The 26,819-nt window shown below is 40.1% G+C and overlaps 1 protein-coding gene across 2 annotated transcripts in view; it reads right to left on the bottom strand.

Annotated features, from left to right (window-relative positions):
* ZKSCAN2 (zinc finger with KRAB and SCAN domains 2) overlaps positions 1 to 26,819 on the bottom strand; it is a 53,805-nt gene that overhangs the window by 10,858 nt on the left and 16,128 nt on the right. The window contains exon 6 of one of the 2 annotated variants that reach the window (XM_004475966.3): positions 15,033 to 15,527. The exons of the other annotated variant lie outside the window; for it this stretch is intronic. Coding sequence (XP_004476023.1) covers positions 15,033 to 15,527 — 495 coding nt within the window. The remainder of the gene's footprint in view (positions 1 to 15,032; positions 15,528 to 26,819) is intronic. 2 annotated transcript variants of the gene reach the window in all.

The following is a 26,819-nucleotide window of genomic DNA, read 5'->3' as shown; positions in this document are numbered from 1 at the left end:
TTGCATGCCTGTTGCTGTCATTTAGTTCCCTGAGACACTGTTCAATTTTTTCCCATTCTTTTCAATTTTTTCCCATTCATTCTTTTCAGAGGCCATTTCTTCAAGCTCACCAATCCTTTCTTCTGCTTCCTCAAATCTGCTATTATATAATTCCAGTGTTTTTAAAATTTTATTTCACCTTTCATTCCCATAGGATCTGCTATTTTTCTATGTATGCTTTCAAAGTCTTCTTTGGGCTCATCTAATGTCTTCTTACTACCCTTAATCTCTTTAGCCATCTCACTGAATTTATTAAGATTTGTTAGAAAGGCATTGTCTCAACTCCTTTATGTCAACCAGAGACTTATATTGTTCCTTTAACTGGGCCATAGCTTCCTGTTTCTTGGTGTTGATTCTAATTTTTTTTTTGGCATCTTGGCATCTGGCTTACTAGAGAATTTATTTTAAGTGCAGTTTTTCTCTTTAGTTTAGGGTTTCCTGCCCTTTCTCCCTTGCTGGTTGTGCAGGAGCCAAGAATGCAGTTGGTTCTATAAGCTGTGGATGCTCAAGCTGCCCTCATTGCTCCAGGGACCAATGAAGCTTCTCCCAACTTTCTCCTTTGCCAGGGGTATGGACAGAGTCACAGCTGTGTGGAATAATCCAAATAGTGCAGGCTTAGACTGTAGTTAACCAAAGAGACTGATGAAGCTTCATGCCTCTTTCTCCCCTGCCTGGGGTGGGGATGGAGCTGCAGGTGTGGGCAGCAATCTATGCAGTGAGGGTCCAAGATGACCGGTAAACTTCCGATTATTCAGTCTGTGTCAGCCAAATGTACCTGCAGTTACCTGGATAGGGTGGTACAGGACCGCCAGCCTCCTCCCTGCCAGAGGTGGGGCTGAAGCCTAGACTAGGGCTGCAGGCCGATCTGGGTGAATGAAACCAGTCCCTATGGTTGTTGTGATTTTTGGTCAGCTGGGCTTCCCTTCATGCCAGGAGTGGAGTCAAAATGGTGACTACCAGCCTCTTTCTGACCTGGACAGGTTCATACCTTAGCTTTCTTAGGGTTATACTTTAGCCAGCTCAATTTACTTATCAATAGCTGAAATCGGACACCAACTGTCTCTTCCTCCCGTTTTCGCAAAATGGAGCTTAAAATTCCAGCCACCAAATAGCTCCTGGGGCAGCTTGTGCTGCCAAAATAGGATGATCACACCGGCCTCCATAGCTTGGCCAGTAATTTCCTGGAGAGGCTGGTGCAGATCTTCCCAGCTTCCTCCCTGCCAGAGGTGGGGCTGGGGCCTAGGCTAGAGATGCAATCTGATCTGGATGAAAAGAAGTCAGTCCCTAGCAGCACTGTGATTTTCAGTCTGCCCTGCTTCCCCTTGTGCCAGGTATGGAGTTAAGATGGCAGTTACCAGCCTCTTCCTGACTTGGACAGGTTCAAACTTTAATTGTTCTTAGAATTATACTTTAGCCTGCTGAATTTACTAATCAGTAGCTGAAGTTGGTGCTCAATCATCTCTTCCTCCCCCGTTTTTGGGAAGTGAAGCTTTCAATTCCAGCTGTGGAATAGCTCCCGACACAGCTTATGGCTCCAGTGGAGGATGGGCACTGGCCTCCATGGCATGGAGTGCTCTAATTATAAATCTTCTCTGCATGGGCCTTCTCCTCCTTCCTTTCCTTCAAGAATGTTTCAGGATGCTCTTCTGGTCTCCTGCAACCTCCAAATAGGTGCTTCAGCTAGCTCCAGGTAGCTCTGGGTGTTTACTAACTGCCCTGTGGCACGGGCTGACTCTAGGAGAGCCTTACTCTGCTGCCATCTTACTGGTTGGCCCAGCAAGTAGTTTTGTTTTGAATAAGCATAGATTGTTGGAAGGAAAATAATAATGGGTAAGACTAGAAGATATGATGAAGGATAAGAGTAAGACCACATTAAGGATGGCTATGACATCTTAATACAACTTTGGATGAGGAAAATTCATTTGGAGACATTCATAATAATCTAAGCAAGAGATACAGACTGAACTAGAATAGGGGCTAAAAAAGAGACATATAGAAGTGATAGTCAAAAATAGTTAAAACTCGGGAAGCGGCCTTGGCCCAGTGGTTAGGGTGTCCATCTACCACATGGGAGGCCTGTGGTTCAAACCCCGGGCCTCCTTGACCCAGGTGGAGCTGACCCATGAGCAGTGCTGATGTGCACAAGGAGTGCCGTGCCACGCAGGGATGTCCCCCGCATAGGGGAGCCCCATGCGCAAGGAGTGCACCCTGTAAGGAGAGCTACCCAGCATGAAAGGAAGTGCAGCCTGCTCAGGAATGGTGCCGCACACACGGAGAATTGACACAACAAGATTATGCAACAAAAAGAAACAGATTCCCGTGCTACTGACAACAACTGAAGCGGACAAAGAAGAACACGCAGAGAACAGACAAATGGGGCGGGGGTGGAGGGGAGAAATAAATAAAATAAATAAATCTTAAAAAAAAATAGTTAAAACTTGTCATCAGTCTGGATGTAAATAATGAGAGAAGTATCAAAATTATCTCTAAGCTTTTATGACCGGATGAGCTGTGGGAGGACAAATAGAAGAGCTATATGTGTGAAGGAAGACCGTGATTTTAGTTTTGAACACTTTAAGTCAGAGTAGCATGTTAGGGAGATGCCCATCCAAAGCTATCCCACAGTCAGTGGGAAAGATACAGGCAGAACTCAGGACCCAAATAAAGTCTCTCTCTTATTTGTCTCTGCCTATGGAAATTTCTATTTTAAGCTTAGTTACATACCTCTCTTATCCCCTTTTCCTCTATGTACAATTACAAGTTCTCTTCCACTCACATTCCAGACTGAATCATTTTCCCTCGGGGGTCAAGAGAAACCTGTGAGGGCAGCTATGGGGGAAGGGCTGGCTAGAGGAAGATGGGGGAATTATAGGTTTTGTTTGGAGTTCTTTCCCCTTTGTTCTGTTTTTGGCCTTTTCTTTTTCTAGTAAACCTTCAAGTGAAGATGCTGTGGAGGGAGATTGTTCTCTAGCAGCTTCCAAGTACCAACCTGGGATCCCCTTTTTCCTTTTTTTTAAAAGGTCCCTCTCAAATGCTAGATTTTGTTCCTATAAAGTTTCTCAAAGTGGCCACAACAAAGAAAAAGTGTTTTGTCAAATCCATTTATGAACAGAAAGTCATAGGTCCATAGCATGAGAATATAAAATTTAAGCAGGAAGAGAGTGAGATTTGGAGCAGAAAACCCCATTGTGCTGTGGTCAGACAAAATGTCTCTCTGGTCCTGGTGATGTGGGCTATGGGTGGAAGGCTCTTTGTCTCTTCAGAAATAACTAAGCTGTTTGACTTGTGTCTCTTCAGAAATAACTAAGTTGTTTGACTTGTGGGTATGAAACCGTAAGAGGCTGCAGTCCTGCTCTTAGGGACCAGCAGGCTCCAGTCCCGGGAAATGTTTAACAAAGCAAGGGCTATAAACTTTAAGTATTTAGGGGAAATGCAAAAACCAAGGCTTATCTAAAATGTCTGGAGTCCTTGCTAAAAGCTTACCTAAGATGTGGAAGAGATATATGCTAATTGAAGCCTATTGAGAACTGAAACAAAGGGACCTTTGGCCTTTCCTCTCTGTATAAAAGACGTTTGAAAATCTTGTTCGGGGCTCGGGATTCAAACAGAAAGCTCCCGAGTCCGGCCGGCCGTCAATAAACCATTTTTTTCCTTCTCAAAATCATTCCTGAGTCCTGGCCTCTCTATACTCAATTAATTGAACTTCTCTTAAATTCCACAACATTAATGGCGACCGCGGCAGGACAAAAATGAAGGCCAGAGACGGTAGCATTTTGCTGCCCCTTCCAAATCCCCGAGGAAGCCGGGAGGACTCGGGTGAACCCCAAATCTGGGCGCCCCTGGATTAAATTTAATCCAGAAAAGATGTGGGCTCCACCAGAATCTTCCCGACAAAATCAAGGGGCAATGGAAGGTCTGAAGAGAAAGATTCTGGGAACGAAAAAGAGCTCCGAACAGGGAAGAAGGTAAGACTCCCCGGGTGAGCAGAGTCTGGAAGGCCCTAGCTTTAATTGCTAGGAAGGGGAGGCTGATCACCTCCCGAGAGAACCCTAGTAGCCCCAGAAGGCTGGGGGGAAGCCGTTCTCTCTAGGCTTGAGAAAAGGAGGAAAACCGGGGAAAAGCCCTGGTGTTTTGGGTTTGTCTAACTGCATGTTAGAATCTGGTACTTGTCTTATGTCCACTAAAGGAGTGGAGTCTCGATTTTAATAGGAAGGGCATTTATAGGTTCGAGTCCTAATGTCCTGGAAATTGGTCTAGATTAAGGAAAACAAAACTTGGTTACAGGAAAATGGATCGGCTTTTCTGGTGGAGCTTGGTCTGGGTGTAAAGTTTAAACAGTGGAAAAGTCTAGCTGAAATCTTTTGTTATGGTGCTAATTTGTGAATGAATTTGCTTTATACCAAATGTTAAGTGTTCTGAGGTTTGTGATGGCTGTGGGGGCAGCCGTGGTGAAAATAAATATATAAACGTGTGAGTCAGATTAGTGACCTTTGTGCTTCTGTCTGTGTCAGCTCAATGTTAGTGTTGGAGTTGTGTCCTTACATGAAGTAGAATTACAGCTGAGCTGGAGCCCTCCCTTGCCATTGGCAAGGGGGTGAAATGATTCTGGGGCAAAAGCTGAGGAGTCTAGATGTTTGTGCATGTTCTGGTGTCTTGTCTCTGGTCTGGCCCTTTGCCCCGGCTTGGAGGCCATCTGTGTCCGCGCCAAGCACCCAAGTCTGTTGGGAATGTCCCAGTCAGGGCGGCTGGGTCCCTGGGAGAGTTGCCAAATTTGAGTAGGTTCTGTCTGCCCATTTTGGCTGAAAGCTGGAAAGGGGGGAGCGGCTTGCCCCTTTCCAGTGAGTCCACCCTTCTATTCATAAGCCGCATTCCTGTTTGTTGTGCACCCGACTGCCTGGAAGGGGGGGAAGTGAAGGAGGTGAAAAGCAGAATCAGAATAAATGCAGTAAAGTTCCCTCCTTAGGGTGTCAAAGCCAAAATACGTTTGCATTCTGCTCAGGTTCTTAGAAGGTATTGTAGTAACCTTAAGTAAGAGAATGTGTTCTGTGAAGGTAAACTTTATCTTAAGGGTATAAATATAAAGTTTTACAAAGCATTGTTTAAGGTATTTAAGTGGCTAATTGCAGAAAGTCATTATTTAACAAAACTGAATTGATAATAATAATAATAAAAGGCAATTTTATAACAAACTTATTCGGCAGCCAATCTCCCCTGCCAACTTGCTTCCAAAAAAACTGTTTCTGGTATTACATGCTACTAAGTATTTAAAGTGAAGAAAAGTTCATTATTTTAACAAACTTGGTTAGTATTAATGGCAATTATATGTTGTAAGAAGTTTGCCTGGTAACTTAGTATGTGGGATATATGGAGTGGGTTTTTATTGTTAAGGAAACAGAAGATGATTTTGTCCTAAGATAAAATGATTGATTATTGGAAAGAGTAGAGTGTGGGACAGAACCTGATTGAATACTGAAAGTGTAGAAGGTTTGTGGAAGGGAAATTTTTATGATTAAATTGAGTCAGATCAATATGCAAAGAAAATATTTTATCAATAGCTTCTTGTGCTTTAACCTCATCATATCCTCAATGTTTGAAGAAGAGTTCTTTTAAAAGAACATTTTATGTTCTAGAAATCAAATCCTGAAAAGTAGCCTTTTATTTCAAACTAACTGCAAGAGATTTATTCTTTCACTTTAAAGGAAAAATTAAAGTAATGGTTAAGTTCATTTAATATGTTATAAGTTGAATGAAAGGTATTTAAAGGTGTTATAAAATTAATAGGTTTTAAAAAATTAATAAAAACTGTAACTAAGAGTTAAAATCATTTATAAATGCATTTATATTGTAAAACAGTGGAAAGACAATAACTGAGATTATAGCTGGGTGAATTTAGCCTGAAACTATTATTTAAGTGTAAATTCTACACTAACCTTTCCTTTGTTTATGGTTGCTTCAGGCCTAACCTCGCCCTTTGCCTTTGCCTGTGGTTATTTCATAATTGAGAAGAGCTGGGACATCACTGTCTCCTCTTCTGGTATTAGTAACCCTTTCTCTCATGAATTCAAGTGTAAACTAAATAAATGGCTGCCTGATAGAATAAGGTTAAATGGCCACTGGAGTTTTATTATCTCCAAAATCAAAAGGGGGGTGGAGGGGGAGAAGTCTCCTGCCTTGACGGTCAGTGTTCCTAAGAGTGGCAATTCATGAGAGAAAGCAGTCTGTCTCCCTGAGGCTTCAAATAGCCTCAGTAAATATATATAAAATTAATCTTGTTACTTATCCAAAATTCTGCTAATTTCAAAGTAAAATATAAAGTTCTAAAACAAAATGGTGCTAAGGCATTGAGAACATTTTGGTTATTACAATCCATTAAGTAAGAAAGAAAATTCTTGTGGTAAACTGCATGGTCATAGTGCAAATTAAGAAGAGTTTCAAAAGTCTTTGAAAAGTTTAAAGTAACTAAAGTCATGTTGTTGTGCCAAACTATTCATGTCTGCCTATTTGCTCAAATTGTTGAGGTTAAATATGCAGTTATATTTATAAATATTCTTAAAGCCCAAATTGAACTAAGCAGGATGAGAAAGTCATAGAAATCTGATTATGGAAACAATTGGGAAAGGGCCTCCTCTTTGCAAGAGCTTTTAAGGCAAGACTAGGTGTGGCAGATTAAACCTATCTACTAGGCTAGGGAATTAAGAATCAGTTTGCCTGGTAATTTCCCAGTTTAAACCTTTGTCAGCCATAAATTGAAAAAAACAAAACAAAAAAACAAAACAAAGATTAGGTTAATTTTCACAGAAGAAAAATGTTGATGTAACCCGGCGGCCTGCTGCCTCAGTCTCCCACTCCCGGCTTGGACAGCAGTGGAGGAGACCAGTTTAGGCCAGTCCTATGGGCAGTGGAAGGATGCCCAAGAAGGAGCTAACTAAGTCGGTGCCATTTCAGCACTAAATTCTATTCCTTATTTGACAAAAGGGGGGGAGCAGGTAAAAACTAAAATGGTTGGAATGTGATAGAAGAAGCAGTTAAATCAAACTTTTGCGTGGGAAAGTTAAATCTCAGATAAGCTGTAACTTCTGAAGTATCCAATCTATGGAAAAACAGGAAGAGCTTGCATGCTAGGCTTAGGGGTATAAATTGTGTCATTTTTCTTTGTTCGGGGCACCAGCCATATCTGGCTCTGCGCCCCTTCTTGCAAGATTGAGAATAAAGTATTTTCTTCTCCACAATCTGGTGAGCCTTATTTTCTTCCAGAAGATTTCTTTCCAACAAAATAAGGTAATTAGTGGCTCTATTAACAAATTTCAGTAAGTAAAGGAAAGTCCATAAAAACTATGGAGAGATCTTTCCTGGGTTATGATTTTAAAAAATTAAGTAATTGTGTAATGTGTTTTGAAACCTGGAAGTCAGTATGCATGTGTTTTAAAACCTGGTAGTCAGTTATGCTTTTAAATTAATAATTTTCATAACTTAAAGAAAAGAAGTTTTTAGCTTCCTGTAAGGGAAAAAGAGAACATTCCTTGCATAAACTATTATGGTTTCAATTTTATTTAACTTGAGTGTAATCTCCCATAGTTAATTTATAAACTAAATTAACATATGTACAAAATCTTTACAGTAATGAAAATTGTAAGTGAAAATTGTAAGTTCACATTGGTGAAATTAGGCTAAAGGGAAAAGATTGTAGATATGCTCTCTTAAATAGAGAGTAAATTTCTTTCATTGGTAATTGTAATTTAGTAAGTTTATTTAAACATGAGGTGGCTACTCAATGTGGTTATAGTCAATTATAAAGAGTTTGTAAAACATCTTCCAAACTGAAAATGTTTAAATAGTTCTAGTTGTAGAAGTTATTGTTAACTAAAGAAACTTAGATTGGTATTGGTAGCAGAAATAACTTCATGATAATAAACCTGTCTGAAGGCCACTGCAAAATACACATTTAAGTAAATGGTAATAAAAAGTTGTCTTGATTCTATTGGAAAAATTGTTTTCATTCTAACAATGAAAATTAATATTTTTCCTCTATTACTAAAGTAAAGCACCTACTGTTATCTTCATAGTAAAATTGTGTAAGTAAATAGTCATTTGATATATGTATTGCGTTAAGTTGTTTAAAATATATATAAAACAAGGAATAAACTTTAACATTGTCAAACTCTTGTGCATTCGAACCAGGCCTTGTATACATTACAGGTGGCCTCTCCATGTGAGTTATTGGCTAGGCTGGTCACTGACCCCTCAATTAAAAATATGTGCTATATCAGTCTCTGGTTCTGCTCCTGAAGTCGATGGAAACTATATTGCAGTTTCAAGCTCCTGCAGCCAATAATGACTCGGTACAGCCAAGTGTACAATGGATATCGCCTCCAGACTGGCACTGTTCCATGGTGCCAGAGAGCACTATGCACCAGGCTAGTAGAATACTGGAAAATCTCTGGAATACTGGAAGGATGCTGCAACTTGCTCACTGCGTTGAAGAACATGCTAAGTGGAGCCATGATACCAGGAGACTGTAAGTAAAACTTAAACACAATTGGCATTATGGCCTGCTCTCATGGAGAGATAACATGTAAAGTATTACAAACCTGAAACTCAAAACTAATAATGGCAACTCTGAATCCTTATGCATTAAGTAATACATTAGTTAATATTAAGTGCTGTACTTTTATCCTGTACTAAATATATGCCTAATAATTGTAATGTTATCTTTTCTATTTTGGATCAAGTGCAGAAGTATATTAGACATGTTAAATTCCTGGTAAAATCATTTTCTAAACAGTTAATAACATGTCTATAGAATAAGGTGGCAGTCTCAGCCAGTCTCAAGTTAGCAAAAGTGAGGCTTGCTTGCTGATGGTGAGTCACCTATTGAACAAGTCAAAATTGCTAGAAATTGTACAATGAAAACCAAGGTGTAAAAATCTTTATTCTGTAGTTCTGATCACTCCCACAGGTGAAAACTAAGAGTATTTCCAAATTAGTGTTCTAATCCTGAGTGAAGCCAGTTGCCCAAGGAGTGCCAGTTCACCAGGAGCATCTGACAGAGCGAATGAGTGTCAATCATTGAACAGCTTGGAATGTGTCTTCAGACAAAGCTAAGTGTCTGTTGCAATTTCTCTCTAAAGATGGATAACTTAAAAAAGAATATATGCTGTTCCCACCAGCTTTTAAGGAGTGCCATCTTTATAAGCACCTAACCTTGTCTACCTCTGTAATCCAATGTGTCCTCTTTTAAAAAAACGGGTATTCCAAATTTTTAATTAAGTTTGTTTCTTTCAGAGTGAACATCTTATTAACCATATGAAAACTTCATCCAACTTCGTACAGAATGCCAGATCCATCTTCCTCCAGTTAGAATAAATTAAGAGTTTTACACCTTATTAGGCAATGACTACAGCCCATGGCCAGCAGGAAGCAGTTACAGAAAAGAGATCGTCTCCCTTCAGCACCCCTTTTAAATTAAAGGTGTAAACTCTTTGAGAGTAAAAGAAAAGTAATAGATGGATCTGGAACCTGACTGGAAATCCACGTGAGTGCCAGTGGCAGCAGAATAACTGCGGGAGGCCCCTGCCCAAGATTCTGCTGTCCAGAATGAAAAGCTCTAAACTTCTAAAAACAGTCCTGATGCTGTACTAAAGACTGATAAATAATCAATCAAAACAACAAACAGCCATCCACCTCATAGCTCCAACAATAATTATGCCAAAGCTTAGCAAGTTAATCTTTGGCAGAAAGGGGGGAATGATGTGGGCTATGGGTGGAAGGCTCTTTGTCTCTTCAGAAATAACTAAGCTGTTTGACTTGTGTCTCTTCAGAAATAACTAAGTTGTTTGACTTGTGGGTATGAAACCGTAAGAGGCTGCAGTCCTGCTCTTAGGGACCAGCAGGCTCCAGTCCCGGGAAATGTTTAACAAAGCAAGGGCTATAAACTTTAAGTATTTAGGGGAAATGCAAAAACCAAGGCTTATCTAAAATGTCTGGAGTCCTTGCTAAAAGCTTACCTAAGATGTGGAAGAGATATATGCTAATTGAAGCCTATTGAGAACTGAAACAAAGGGACCTTTGGCCTTTCCTCTCTGTATAAAAGACGTTTGAAAATCTTGTTCGGGGCTCGGGATTCAAACAGAAAGCTCCCGAGTCCGGCCGGCCGTCAATAAACCATTTTTTTCCTTCTCAAAATCATTCCTGAGTCCTGGCCTCTCTATACTCAATTAATTGAACTTCTCTTAAATTCCACAACACTGGGCCAGCTACTGTGAGGGCATCTTCTATTGCCCTCACAGTAGATAAAACAACTATTAGACTATGTTTTCCCCATTTGAGGAATCTTGCTATTCTCTCAAGTGATACAGGCTCCCATTTTTTGTAACTGTAATCAGGGAACTTTGCAAGGTCTTTCCTACCGATCAACCAAAAACTTAACTGCCCCTATCACACTCAATTGTCAGGAAAGGCAGAAAGAACAAATGGTATATTAAAACTTAAATTATATAAATTATTTGAATCCCTCACTCACTACCTTGGCTTAGAGTTTTCCTTAGCCTTGATGACCATCTAGCTCAGCAGGAAATACTAGTTAATTCCCTATGAAATTATAATGGGAAGGCCCATGAGGCTTATTATTTCTCCTACTTTACTGGACTTCAACCTACAACAATACCATGAATCAGATGGACTTAAAAAATGGGAATTTATTAGCTAACTATTTTGAGGCTAAAAGAAAGTCCAAATGAAGGCATCAAGATGATGCTTTCACCCCCAGAAATGTGCCATTCTGGGGCTGGGTACTGATGATCCTGGGGTCCTTAGCTTTTTGCATGGCAAGGCACATGTGACAGCTGGAAAATGTGCTTATTAAAAATGTCTTTTCTTAAGCATCTTTGAAAAATTCAAATAACTTCCCCAGATCTAGTTGAAGTGGTTTTCTATTAACCTAATCTTAGTAGTTTACTCTCTGTTCCTGGTTCCTAGAAGGACAATAACCAGACTTTCCTAGTTCTACTCCCAGGAAAGTCAGGAATAAGATAACAACTCAGCAAAACCATAGAATGTCTCCAGGAATACCTTAAAACCCAGGAAATCTGCAACTTCTCTGGGATAAAAGGCTGTGAACTGGGACATCAAACAGGAGTTTTACATACAGGATATAACACAGGATTAAGAAATTTGCCCACATCTCCCTCAAGAGACCCTGTAAAAATTTCTAGTCATCATCCACATGGCAGGAATGCATCATGCAGTCATCATGTAATCCTCAATCCATTTTCCCTATTAAAACCCTAGCCTCCCTTAGGAGGTTGGTTTGGGGGAAGATTCCCCCAGCTCCTTGCTTGTGCACTTGTAAGAAATCACCTTCTCACTGAGAGACTTGTTTCTCTTTTGTAGCACTGGTTAGGATGGGCCTTTCTATTGGAAATAGCTGTGCTTATGGTTACACATGGCTGTCTCTCCAGGTCTCTTTCTTCTCTTTCAGGTTCAGGTTCTTATCTCCTATAACTTTCTTTCCCTGTCTGAATTCCATTTTCTTATAAAGGACTCCAGGAATAGGATTAAGACCCATCCATAATGAGGTGGGATACACCTTACCTGAAATAAACTCATCAAAATGGGTTTATACCCACAGGAATGGATTAGATTTAAAAACATGCTATTCTGGGGCACATACTGCTTCAAGCCACCACAGTCTACCCTACAGACACCAAAAAGATATGTTCTTTCTATATGCAAAATGCATACATTTCATCACAATATCCCAAAAGCCTTAAGTCATCTCAGAAACAATGCTTAGTACAAAGTCTCATTTGTAGTAAGGTAAATTCTGTTCTGGGGCAGAATTTCCCTTTGTATGTGGACCCGTGAAACCTAGAAAACAAGTTATCTTCTTCCAATATATGATGGAGGGGCAGGCGTAGGATAATTATTCCCATTCCCAAAGGGAGAAATTGGGAGGAAAATGGATCATTGGTTCCAAACAATTCCAAAATGTAGCAGGCATACTGCATTAGAATTCAAGGTCTATGGAATGATATTTTGGCCTCCAGGCCTGATGGAGCAACAGCCCCATCCTTTCCAAGTGCTTGCCTACTGGCCCACTCTCTGAACAATGGGGTGAACGCTTCACCCTCTCCAAGCATCAGGATGGAGTCCAGGCTCTCAGTGAATGCAGGGAACAGGCCCCCCCCCCCCCCCACTTAGGCTGTCTGCAATCCCTGCAACACAGGCTCCACCCTTTCATATTTAAGAACATGTTTTTCTGGGGTACATAAAGCTGCCAACCACCACAACTGCTAATTACTATAAGGGATTAATTGCATATACCCAATGCTACCATTTGCAAATTTAGGTTACCTTTCCTCAGATTCCTTTACAGTGGATTCTACATGACCTTCAACCCAGAGACTTGATACACTGGAAGATATAACAACAAAAGACTACTTTAAAACCCAAATGGAAAGGGCCTTAAGTCTTACTGACTACCACAATGCCAGTAAAACTACGGGGAATTGACTCCTGGGTCCACCTGTCACAAAATGCACTCTGAGAGAAGTTGTTCCCATTTTGGATCTCAAGCTAAAATTGATGCAAGGATTTTATAAGATGGCAACTGATATTGGAACAAGTAGATAACACCTAAGATCACACATCAAGACATGCCTGAATTTTTATCTTATTTTCTGTCTCTTTCTTTTCACCATCTGTTGAAACATTTTATAATTCAATGCCAATCTCGATCACCAGTAATACCCTTCCTTCACCATGATTTTCTTTTATTTCCTCCTTAATCTGTTTCTGTCCTACTTTTACCTTGAACACAATTCCTTTGTCCTTCTAGCGTACCACACAGCTAATGAAACCAATCAGAGAAAACACTAGATCTGTTCATCCCCAACTTAGTCCTAAAACAGGTATTCTTCTAATAATCATCCTCCTACACATGTAGACTTGGCACTGGCAGGAAACATGACATAATCAGATCTTCTTTTTGGAATGACTCTGGGCTATGCCTTAACAGCCCTCAAGACTGGAATTACAATTTGGCCCATCTAATCAAAGAAATGTGGTGTTTTTACTAGAAACCAGACAGGTGAAATTGGTACCCTGCAGGGTACAGTAAATATTCAGTTTTTATATGGCAAAACTCCTTTTACTTTCATGAGCCCGAAGTGCACTACAGGGGCCAGACTCCTTTTAAAGGCAACATTTTTCTCCAAGCACCCCAAGGTTTTAATAATATAAGAACTTATTCCACACAAGGCACAAATCTCTGGTAGGCTGAAATGTCAGGCAAAGAAACTGTTGGTTAAATGGGACTAAGATATCAGATAACTATGAAAATAATGATGGTAATGATTCTCCTTTTGGAGTTTACCCACAATTAGCTCTACAAGTCAATATCCCATTACTTAAAGGCAATAAATACCCTTATAATGCCCTTCAAGGACATTATTTTGTATGCGGACATAAGACACACAAAGCACTACCTGTAAACTGTATATTGGTTTTTTTTTCATTATACACCTTACACTGTTCCCCAAATGGCTATTTATGATAAACTCCAAAAGGGAAAATTAGAAACATGCAGGCTTATATGGCCTCTTCCCACACTATATAAAAACCTGTGAAGAGAATATTGCCAGACTAGAGACAACTCTAAATGGATCATAGAAAAACCCAAAACCCAGGGTAAACTCATGGGGTTTTCTGTTCTTGGTATTGTTCCCCTTGTCAATGAGGCAGGTATCTCCTGTTTTGGAAAACATACGACTACAGATGGCATTAGAAAAGGTAGCTTTAGAGTTAGAGAAATCTACCTCCTACCTAGGGTAGGTCAGCTCACTAGCTGATATGGTATTGGCAGTTCATAAAATGACTCTACAAAATTCACAGGCATTAAACTATATTTGGCTTTCCAAGGCATCCACTAGTGGGAACCCAGTGCTGCGTATTTGTAAATGACAGTTGAGAGGATGTTTACCAAGAGATTGTGGCAGCAGAAGTTCATGCTCATGAGATAGCCAAATTAGCCAACCCACATCACAAAGCTGACTGATCTGAATCTGTTTTTTGGCTGGCTTCTAAGATCATGGGGACCTGGGCTTAGATATGCACTATCCCCTTAGTTTGCTATCCCCGTAATCATATTCACAATATCTCTCAGTCACTGTCAGATCTCACTACTCTTAAATGTTACTCTGCAGCCACTAACTTAACAAATGATACAACTGAGGATACAAAACCAGCATAAATGGGACAATGAAAGTCTCAAACTTCAGTTAACCTGTGAAACTGGCAATGCAGCATGAGAGACTTCTGGTGGTAAATAAGACTAACATCTTTGGCCAAGCCCTTATAACCAAGAGAATGACAAAAAGTGGGTAAATTGATAAAACTGCATAGAGAAAGCCCTGAGGACCCTTCAGAGCCAAAAAAAAAGGCATGCCCTCTTGAGTTCCTCTTAATCTTTTGGAATTTGAAATCCCCAAGGTACCTGACTCAGATAGGGAATCAAGCCTCTAGTTCACTGCCTTTGACAATACAAAATACAAAATAAAGTCCATCAGGCCTAAACCCACCCCTATAAGACAGACAAACCTTGTCCAATCAGTAGGAGTCAAGCTAACTTCTTTTGATGCCTATAAAAACTGTTCACCATCCCTAGAACCTTGAAGCTGCTTCTATTCTGGCTTCCTTTGTTGCGGCAAAACTTTGGTGTCCTCTCCCCCCAAAAATGCTGTAGTCTGCAAACTTGACTAAGATTTGTCTTTCACAGATTCCAGAGGTTGAGTTACTAGAATGTAAGCTCCTCACTCAAGGAAGCACTATGAGAACAGGGACTTCCTTTTACTTTTTTCCTTTGCTGTATCACCTCAAAAAGTACCTAGCACTCAAATATTTGTTGAATGAATAAATATTTGTGGGCAATGTGCCAGATCTGATTTTTTAGTAAATCATACTTTCTTCTGTTTAGCCCTTTGATGATCCTTACTTACCACTCGGGCTTTGCAGTAGACCTGGAGGTCCCTGGAATTCTAACTCTTGTTCAATTTCCTCCTCCTCACTCATTCTCTCACTAAAAGAATCTTCTATTACTGCCTCCTGTGAGGATTCCTCAGGTTCCCAGTCTGTAGGTTCTTCAGATTCAATCTCAATACCGCCTTGTTCTTGCCTTGAAGGTGATGGGACTTTTCCTGGGGTGTTGATAGTAAGATCAGATGCCTGAGAGTTAATAAGGGCATCCATCTCCTTGTAGAATGCACAGGACTCTAGGACATGGCCATTTTTCACTTTGCGATAACTTTTCTGAAGGCTTTTGAACTTGGTTCGGCATTGTTCTGGGGTCCGCAGGAAGCCACACTCTCGCAGTTGTTCAGCCACAGCACCATATAATTTGCTCTTCCGATGACAGGCTTGAAGGGCTTCATAAAACCGAGTCTCACGGAGGATATCAAGAAAAGTCTTGGTTTCCTCATATCCCCAGTGCACACCTGTCATTAAGGGATAAAATTCGAAGATATCAGAAAAGGGATCTGTAGCTTCTATAGTATATACATTACAAAATGTAAAGGTAAAAAATACCACTGACATCAGGAACAATGATGCCTAGGAATAAACTTAGCAAGAAATAAGAAGGTCTATTAAAAATCTATACTATTTTATTGAAAGATATAAAAGGATTTAAAAAAAAAATAGAGGCATGCAATATTCCTGGATAGGAAGACTCAAGTAGTACAGATATCAATTCTCAAATGAATCTATGATGTCAAAATTTCAGCAGGAATTTTTAATAGAAATTGCTAAGCTTAACTCAAAAAGTTACTTTGAAAACGTAGGAATAGTTCTCCAAAATGCCATTTCTATGGTGATTTAGTGGTCTTAGAAGTGTCTTTTCAAAATGGTTAAGAATACTGGACTGGGCTACCCAACAGGAACTTTCCCCTATGAAGTTCTTAAAATTTCTTTCATCAGTTTTCCTTAAAAAACAGAACTATGTCCAGAGTAGGTTTGGATACCACTGAGCCCTCTATTATGAGAGATCAAATGATCTGCAAGTCCAGCAGATGTTCTGCTTCTATAGCAGAATAAAACTTTTTAGGACTTGTGAACACAGAATGTTAAACATGCTCTTGCACATTTTGTAACCTGCCGTAGGAAAAAATAATTTCTATCTTCTGTCTCACTGAGAGGTCTTTTTCAGTCCTATCACTTGTATTTCCATATTTGAGAACATTTAAAAAGTTTCACCCTCATGTCCAGAGATTCCCAGCTAGGTAAATACCTACAAATGCATAATTCTTCTTCTCATCTTTTTCATTATATTTACTGTTTCTTTTATACAGTTATAGTCATGAGTAACTCCCAGCTGTCCTAGCCTAATTTGGTTTTCCATTCTAAGAATGTAATATCTTTTTATAAGTGCAGTAGAGAAATATTACTAATAACAGGCAATGTTTTAGCATATAATACTATCATCCCATACAATACTAACAACAACCCTATGAGATATACTCAATCATATACTACAGATGAGACAACTGAGGCTTAAAAGAGTTAAAGTGTCCACTGTCACATAGATAACTGGCAACTTAGTTCTACATGTCCCAATACCCAAATATTCTATATCACCTTTCTTTTGCATGGTATTTTCTCTATCCTTTTAATTTCAAAATCTTTCTGTTCTTACATTTAAGACATATCTCCTATAAGCAACATACAGTTATTTTTTAAATGCCTGATAATCTCAGTCTTTTAAGGTTGTAATTAATGATATATTTGGATTTACATCTACCCTCTTACTACTTTTTCTTTCTTGTGTTCCTTTTACTCTCTCTTGTATTTTTTTAGATTAATTAAAAAAATTATTTCATTTTTTTCATTCTTTTCCTTTGTTAGTTACACATTATTTACCTTGGAGAGTAAAATAATGCATCTTTTACTTACTACAATCAAATGTGGCTGATTGCTTTATATCAATTGCCAAATAATGCTAGCCGCAGAACCTCTGACTTCATTTATCTTCATTTCATAAGGTCTCAAATACTCAAAATACATACTGGGCTCTAAATTGAAAAAGAGGAGGAGGCTGGCAAGATGGTGGCTGCGTGAGCTTGCCTGGTAGTGTCTCTGCAGGGGGCGGCTGGGCAGCGTTGAAGGCTCTTTAGGACCGCGCTGTTTCGGGGATTTTTGCTGGTTGGAAGGTGTCTGGACGTCAATTCAGTGGGAAGGTAACAGAGAGGATACGTCTATAATATATAAACGGAGATCCCAGCTGGGCGTGGGAAGTTCCCTCCTTGGGTGGGCGGAGCCGCGGTAGCGGGCGCTCTTGCAGCTCCGGAGCCGCGGTGGCCAGGGTTTTTGGTTTTTTTTTCCTTTTTCTGGAGGCTTTGCAGTGCTGAGAAATTCGCGGATACTGTGCTGGCTGGTGGGGGATTGTTGGGACAAGACTCCTTGGTGGATTGATTTGGGGAGACAGACGGTGTTTTCTTGTGAAGCGGGGGACGTTTTAGTTGCCGGACAGGGGGGGAAGCGCTTCCGCCTGGAGCCCCATCCCCACAGGTCCGGCTGCCGATCTGCAATGGAATTGGATTTTGAGCAATAAGGGGACACAATTGGGAGACTGTTGTAGGGTGCAGTGAGGGAGGAGGACACGTCTGGAAGCTGATTGGGGAATATTTTGCGAAGTTTGGGATTTCGGATCTTAGAGTCTGTTTTCCGCGTTTCCAGCTGAAGCCCACCCCACCCGGTGGGGCTTGGGATCTGGGTCATTGAACTGGCCGTGGTGTAGAGGCGCCCTCAAGTGGCCGTTGCGTGGGAGCACAGGGAGCGAGCTGTCCAAAGGCTGATACCCTGAGGAGTAGGTGAATTTCAGGGATTAGACATTCAATTTAGAATTCGCGGATCTGGCTTCCCCCACGGGGCTGGCACCCAGCTACGGGGATCCCTGAGGGCTGTGTTGCACTGCGGGGCTCCTAAGCTTTCCGTGGACCAGATTTGAGGTTCCCAGGTCTGGGTCCCCTGGACTCTGGCGGTCCACACCCCAGACTCACACCTCTTGAGTCTTCAGTGTCTCAGACTTTCCACCCCTGAATCCATCACGCTCTGGGGTCTACCTGGGATCCTTGAGTGCTTTGGACCTTAACGTTTGTGTTTTATCTATATTGGTTCATATTGTTTTGTTTTTATTTTCACTTTATCTTATTTTTTACTCTTTTTGACGCCCTGATTGCTAATATTGCATTATCCCCTAGTCTTTTCTCCTAGCGTGTCCCCCAAAGTCCTTTTTTTTTTTTATATACAGTTATTTAGGGGTTTTTTTGGTTGTTGTTTTAGATAGTGTTGCAATTGTGACACGTGTATACCTGTATCACTCTTCCCCCTATCTGTTCCCCACCGTTTGCTTATCCTCTTTTTCTTTCTTCCTTTCTTCTTGTCTTTCTTTTTTTCTTTATTATAATTAGGTTTTTTTTTTCGGTTTTCTCTTTCCCTCTTGTCCCTCATTTCCCACTTATTTTATTTTTAATTCAAGTACACAATAGGTGCTACAGGGAACACCTCACATTTGCTGGGTTTTCCCATCCTCCACTGCCTCATTTCTGTGTGAACTGATTTAGGTTACCTACACTATCCCCCTTCCCCTGCATCTTGATATCCACTATCATCTACTGTCTCTACTATATTCCAACCCCCACCTCCCATTCTTTGATCCACAAAGTGTCTAACTCTTAATTTCTAATACCTTTGCTCTGTTTTCTGTCTGTTATCCACTCTTGAAACTATTACCTTTCTTTTCTTTTTCCCTCTCTCATGAAAACAATAGCTTTGTAGTTCATACCATATTCCGCCCATATTCAGTCATCTACTTCATAAAAGGTACTCTACCTACAGCTATAACTCTGTACAATCTACATGAATCTAACCTCCCTCCTCCCAGATCTCATATTCTTGCTTTGTTAACATACATTACTAATACTACTTTACACTTTTCCCTTGCTGACACAATTGCCTTTCCCCAACACTAATACTTTCTTCTAAAGTGAACTTAACCAACAACAAGTAACTTGAATAAGAAGAAAAAAGTGACAAAGAGAAGATATAACACCTATGCAAAAATAACAACTAATTAACCTCCAAAAGCAGACAAAGAAGCTAAGGAACTGATTAAATTCGTCAAAATAAAGAGATGACCAGAAAGCAACAAAAATCTACAAACCAAACCAATAATCAGGAAAACATGACTGAATCCAATCAACAAACCAATAATCACGAAGGGGAGCAAAACTTGGCACAAGCAATGAAAGAACTCAGAACATTTATCACCGACAAATTTGATGCAGTAATGAAAGAGGTTAACAACATGAAGACATCACTTGGAGGGGAAATTGCAGACATACGCAAAAACATAACAGATATGATGGGAATGAACACCACAGTTCAAGAAATCAAAAATACACTTGCAGCAAATATCAGCAGACTAGAAGAGACAGAGCAGAGAATTAGTGATGTGGAAGACAGTACATCAGAAATCAAACAGATAGTAGAAGGGGTCAATAAGAAGATAGAAAAAATCCAATTAGGATTTAGGGACCTGAATGACAATGCAAAACGCTCAAACATACGTATTATAGGCATTCCAGAAGGTGAAGAGAAGGGAAAGGGGTCAGAAGGAGTGTTGCAGGAAATAATGGCTGAAAACTTCCCAAATCTACTGAAAGAGACAGATGTACATATCCAAGAAGCACATCGCACTCCACAAGTCATAAACCCCAACAGGCCCACCCCAAGACATATACTTATCAAATTATCCAAAGCTCAAGACAAAGAGAAAATCCTAAAAGCAGCAAGAGAAAAGAAAACCATCACATACAAGGGAAGCTCAATTAGATTAAGTGCTGATTTCTCTTCTGAAACCATGGAGGCAAGAAGACAGTGGTATGATATAGTCAAGGTACTAAAGGAAAAAAACTTCCAACCAACAATACTCTATCCAGCTAAACTAGCATTCAAACATGAAGGAGAGTTCAAAATATTCACAGACAAACAGAAACGGAAAGAGTATACCAACAAGAAACCTCCCCTTCAAGAAATTCTAAAGGCAGTTCTGCAGGAAGAAAGGAAAAAACAGGAAAGGCAAAGTTGGAGGAGAGTATAAGACCAACAACAACAACAAAAAAGACAAAAAAATATATACAAACAAAATATGACAAACACAAATCCAATCAAAATATGGCTAACACAAATAATTCCTTGATAGTAATAACACTGAATGTCAACGGATTAAACTCACCTATCAAAAGATTCAGACTGGGACATTGGATAAGGAAATATGACCCATCCATATGCTGTCTACAAGAGACATATCTTAGACCCAGAGACGCATGGAGATTGAAAGTGAATGGCTGGAAAACAATCATACAAGCTAACAATAACCAAAAAAAGGCAGGAGTAGCTATATTAATATCAGACAAAATAGACTTTAAATGTGAAACAATTGTGAGAGACAAAGAAGGATACTACATTTTAGTGAAAGGGAAAATCTGTCAAGAAGATCGAACAATCATAAATATCTATGCCCCTAACAAGGGTGCCTCTAAATACGTCAGGGAAACGCTGGAAAAACTAAGTGAAAGAATAGATACATCTACACTTATAGTGGGGGATTTTAATAAACCACTATCAACTCTGGACAGAACATCTCAAAAGAGAATCACCAAAGAAACAAAACATCTGAATAGTATATTAGAGGAGCTCAATCTAATAGACATATATAGATCGCTACACCCAAACACAGCAGGATATACATTTTTCTCAAGCGCACATGGATCATTCTCCAAGATAGATCATATGCTAGGCCACAAAGAAAGGCTGAACGAATTCAGAAAGATTGAAATCATACAAAACATTATCTCTGACCACAGTGGAGTCAAGCTGGAGATTTGCAAGGGACAGAAGCCCAGATTTCACACCACGATTTGGAAATTAAACAGCACACTCTTAGAAAAACAGTGGGTCAAAGAGGAAATCTCAAAAGAAATCAATGACTACCTTGAAACAAATGATAATGATAACACAACATACCAAAATTTATGGGATGCAGCAAAAGCAGTACTGAGAGGGAAGTTTATAGCCATAAATTCATATATCAAAAAAGAAGAAAGAGCAAAAATTGAAGAACTAACTGCACATTTGAAGGAATTAGAAAAACAACAACAAAGTAACCCAACAGGAAGAAGAAGGAAGGAAATAACAAAGATAAGAGCAGAACTAAATGAAATAGAAAATAAGAAAGCACTTGAACAGATAAACAAGACCAAGAGCTGGTTTTTTGAGAAGATTAACAAAATTGACAAACCTTTAGCAACACTAACAAAGAAAAAAAGAGAGAAGATGCAAATACACAAAATAAGAAATGAGAAAGGCGATATCACCACTGACCCCACAGAAATAAAGACTATCATAAGAGGATATTTTGAAAAACTATATTCCAACAAAAATGACAATCTAGAGGAAATGGACAAATTCCTAGAAACACATAAGCAGCCCATATTGACGAAAGAAGAAATTGATGATCTTAACAAACCAATCACAAGCAGAGAGATAGAATTGGTTATCAAAAATCTCCCAACGAAGAAGAGCCCAGGGCCAGATGGCTTCACAGGTGAATTCTACAAAACATTCTGGAAAGAACTGACACCAATCCTGCTGAAACTATTCCAAAACATTGAAACGGAAAGAACATTACCCAATTCCTTCTATGATGCCAACATTACCCTAGTACCAAAGCCAAACAAAGACATCACAAGAAAGGAAAATTACAGACCAATTTCTCTAATGAACCTAGACGCAAAAATACTTAACAAAATACTTGCTAATCGTATTCAACAACACATTAAACGTATTATACACCACGACCAAGTGGGATTCATCCCAGGTATGCAAGGATGGTTCAACATAAGAAAATCAATCAACGTAATACACCATATAAACAGATTTAAGGAAAAAAATCACATGATTATATCTATTGATGCAGAAAAAGCATTTGACAAAATACAGCACCCTTTCTTGATAAAAACACTCCAAAAGAGTGGAATACAAGGGAATTTTTTTAACATGATAACGAGTATATATGAAAAACCTAAAGCCAATATTGTTTACAATGGAGAAATCCTAGACTCCTTCCCTCTAAACTCAGGAACAAGACAAGGATGCCCACTGTCTCCGCTTCTATTTAATATTGTCTTAGAAGTACTTGCACGAGCACTGAGGCAAGAATCAGAAATAAAAGGCATTCAAATTGGAAAGGAAGAAGTCAAAATGTCATTATTTGCAGATGACATGATCCTATACATAGAAAACCCTGAGAGATCTACAACGAAGATTCTAGAACTCATAAATGAGTTTAGTAAAGTCGCAGGATATAAGATCAATGCGCAAAAATCAGTAGCATTTCTGTACACCAATAATGAGCAAGATCAGGAGGAAATCAAGAAACAAATACCATTCACAATAGTAAATAAAAAAATCAAATACTTAGGAATAAATTTAACTAAAGAGGTAAAGAACTTATACAACGAGAATTATACAAGATTGTTCAAGGAAATCAAAGAAGACCTAAATAAATGGAAGACTATTCCTTGTTCATGGATAGGAAGACTGAACATTATTAAGATGTCTATCCTACCAAAACTGATCTACACATTCAATGCAATCCCAATAAAAATCAACGCAGCCTTCTTTAAGGAACTAGAAAAACTAACTATGAAATTTATTTGGAAAGGAAAGAGACCCCGAATAGCCAAAGACATACTGAAAAAGAAAAACGAAATTGGAGGAATCACACTACCTGACTTCAAAACATACTATAAAGCTACGGTGGTGAAAACAGCATGGTATTGGCATAAGGAGAGACACATAGACCAATGGAATCGAATTGAAAGCTCTGATATAGAACCTCACATATACAGCCACATAATATTCGATAAAGCCACCAAACCCTCTCAATTGGGAGAGAGTGGCCTATTCAACAAATGGTGTCTGGAGAACTGGATAGCCATATGTAGAAGAATGAAAGAAGATTACCATCTCACACCTTATACAAAGATCAACTCAAGATGGATCAAAGACCTAAATATAAGAGCCAAGACCATTAAAACCTTAGAAAGCAGTGTAGGGAAACATCTACAGGACCTTGTAATAGGAAATGGATTTATGAATATCTCACCAAAAGCACGAGCAGCAAAAGAACTAATAGATAAATGGGACTTCCTCAAAATTAAAGCCTTCTGCACCTCAAAGGAGTTTGTCAAGAAAGTAAAAAGGGAGCCCACACAGTGGGAGAAAATATTTGGCAATCATATATCTGATAAGAAACTTATAACTTGCATATATAAAGAACTCCTATATCTTGAAAATAAAAAGATAAACAACCCATTTAAAAAATGGGAAAAAGACTTAAACAGACACTTCTCCGAAGAAGAAATACAAATGGCAAGAAAGCACATGAAAAAATGTTCCAAATCTCTAGCTATCAGGGAAATGCAAATCAAAACTACAATGAGATACCATCTTACACCCATAAGATTGGGAGCTATGAAAAAAACAGAAGAATACAAGTGCTGGAGAGGATGTGAAGGAAGGGGAACACTCATCCACTGCTGGTGGGAATGCAGAAGGATCCAACCATTCTGGAGGACAGTATGGCGGTTTCTCAAAAAACTAGCCATAGATTTGCCATATGACCCAGCAATACCACTGCTGGGTATATACCCAGCAGAACTGAAAACAAGGACACAAACCGATATATGTACACCAATCTTCACAGCAGCATTGTTCACTATTGCCAAAAGTTGTAATCAACCCAAATGCCCATCAACAGATGAGTGGATCAATAAAATGTGGTATATACACACAATGGAATACTACTCAGCTGTAAGAACAAACACACTACAAACACATGTGATAACATGGATGAATCTTGAGAACCTTATGTTGAGTGAAGCAACCCAGACATTGAAGGACAAATACTACATGACCTCAATGATATGAAATAAACAAGCTGCCCTAGATAGCAAGAGACTGAACGATAGGCTTACAGGAAATCGGAGGGTGGAGGAAGGATATGAGCCGATGTCTGCAGGGGGGGAATTTAAGACGAGATGGTGGTAAGTATGAACACAAAGAAGAGATAAAATGGGGGCAAGGGGTTGCCTTTGGTTAGGGCTTTACGGGTTTGAGGGTGGCTGGGGAGGGATGGTTGGGTAACGTTGCCCAAAAGTGGGGGGAGGGAGGGGGAGCATACGAACACAGGAGAGGGTCAGGAGGTGGTGGAGAGTAAAATGCCGAGAAAATCATATCAAAATATAATAAAGAGGGTTACCTGTTGAGAATGCTTGGAGGGGAGGGTCTGATGCAGGACGGGCTCCTGGGGAATGCCTAAATGCTCATTCTGCCAGAGTGGGTGACACCATGGGGTAAAATCCCAAGTAGTGAGAGTGGGGGTGGACCCACATCCTGGGGAGGACTAATGCCACCAAATAGAGGGAACTGTATCCCTCGAGAGAAAGGGTGGCTCCCAAGGCATTGGGGCAGTTGAGCAAGTTAGGCCCTGAACACTATTCCATCTATTTCTGGAAGTGGCTCCTCAGGAAACGAAGGTTGGCTGTCACTGTGGGCACCAAGGTGGAAGGGAAAATGGACGTTAAATGTGTGGAACCAAAGTAAAAGGGGGGCAAGAGAGGAGTTTTTTGAGAGTACACAAGGATGGATATAAAACATGTAATATTACACCATAACATATAGGAGATGACAGACTGATAATGTAAACCATAATGTAAAACATACGATAACTAAAAATGTAAAGAACTGTGTATCCTAAAGTATGCACCATAATGTAAGCACAGATATTACCTTGTTAGAAAGCTAATATCTCAGACTCTGTACATCACCTTAAGTAAATATGATGTGAAAAGGTTGTAAGAGTATCGCTGTGGAAGGAAAAAGGTTTTGTGGTGGATGTATGGGAGTGCTGTATATTATATATATGCATTGCTGTGGTCTAGGACTCCTGTGAAGAAATGCTGAATAATTAGGGGGGGAAAAAAAAAAAAAAAAAAGGATAGGATGTGGAATTGTTTCAAGTCAACATTCTTTATCTAAGTTCTTTATCTAACTTTATCCAAGTTCTTTATCCATCCTTTAAACCCATCGCTATATACCATTCCCTAGTAAGGGACCATGACATTATATTGGGCTTCAAATTTCGGGGAGTTCTGGACCACAGAGTGTTTCAACAATGGCAATGGAGGGATACTGGTATGGGATACCAATGACAGGTGATATATGGCTGACAGGGAGCTGTACAGAACATATGTCCAGGGGGCATGGTAATGATTGGATATACTCATAGTGGCAACAATTAAAAACCACAGCAGGGGGGGTACTGGGTTCCTGGCCAGTGGTGCTCTGCCGCGGTCCCTAGGGGAGCAGCGACAGTCTCCCAGGTACAGCGGCGGGGACCTGGAGGGAGTGAGGGTTCAACAGTGAGCCCCTGATGCTAATGACTATGCTTGTGAGCTGATAAACCTAAAATAAGAACAAGGCCTAGAGCAACATTGTGCCTGGGAATTTCCTCCTGTCAGCCTTCATGTTACTCAAATGTGGCCAGTCTCGAAGCCAAACTCAGCATGTAAATGCAATGCCTTCCCTCCAGCGTGGGACATGACACCCAGGGACGAGCCTCCCTGGCAACGAGGGACCACTATCGAATACCAACTGATGATGCAACTGGAAAAGGACCTTATACGGAAGGTTCAATGCGGATCAGCAGAATATCCATGTCTACATAAAATAACATGACTTTAAAATGCTGTTTGACCTAAAGTAAGGGGGAAATGGAAAGGAGAAATGAGTTTATATGGCTATGAGTTTCTAAAAAAGAGTCTGGAGGCTGGCAGAAGGATTGCCTCATGCACAACTGAGCAGAGTCAGAGAGACAGATAAAGCAGATACAACCCCCAGATATTGGTTCCTTTGAAGGCTAAAGAGACCCATGAGAGTTATGGCCATGGCTGATGGGGTTAACTACCAGGGCAGATGGCCCCTCTTTGGAAATGGTGTTTATGTGTGATGAATCTGGACTCAGATGGGATCTCCCTTCATAAGACTTTCATGTTAATGTGCTGGAGGTGCAGTTAACGTTGGGATTTAAGATATATTTAGGGGATTTGAATCTCTGGACTGACAATGTGATAGCCAGGTCCTGAGCCTCAACAGACTCCAGCACCTACAATCTGATTTATTGGACTTACCACACTCAGCTAAGATGGAGTTGAAGAAGGACAATCACCACACCATGGAGCCTAGAGTGATTACAACTGAAAATGGGAGGATTGCATCCAGCATCCATGTGGAATTTGAGCCTCCTCTTGACATAGAGGTGCAATGGACACAACCAATCCAATGTCCACATAGAAGAGGTGGTACTGGATTGAGAAAAGTGGACATGGTGGACGATGGGTATGGGGAAAGGCAGGAAGAGATGAGAGGTGGAGGTGTCTTTGGGACATGGAACTGCCCTGGATGGTGCTTCAGAGGCAATCACCGGACATTGTAAATCCTCACAGGGCCCACTGGATGGCATGGAGGAGAGTATGGGCCATGATGTGGACCATTGACTATGAGGTGCAGAGGTGCCCAAAGATGTACTTACCAAATCCAATGGATGTGTCATGATGATGGGAACGAGTGTTGTTGGGGGTGGAGAGGGGGGGTGGGGGAGCGGGGTT

Source organism: Dasypus novemcinctus, chromosome 23 (genome assembly GCF_030445035.2).
Source record: "Dasypus novemcinctus isolate mDasNov1 chromosome 23, mDasNov1.1.hap2, whole genome shotgun sequence".
NCBI classification, from domain to species: Eukaryota; Metazoa; Chordata; class Mammalia; order Cingulata; family Dasypodidae; genus Dasypus; species Dasypus novemcinctus.
This window is presented reverse-complemented; position numbering and strand designations above follow the sequence as displayed.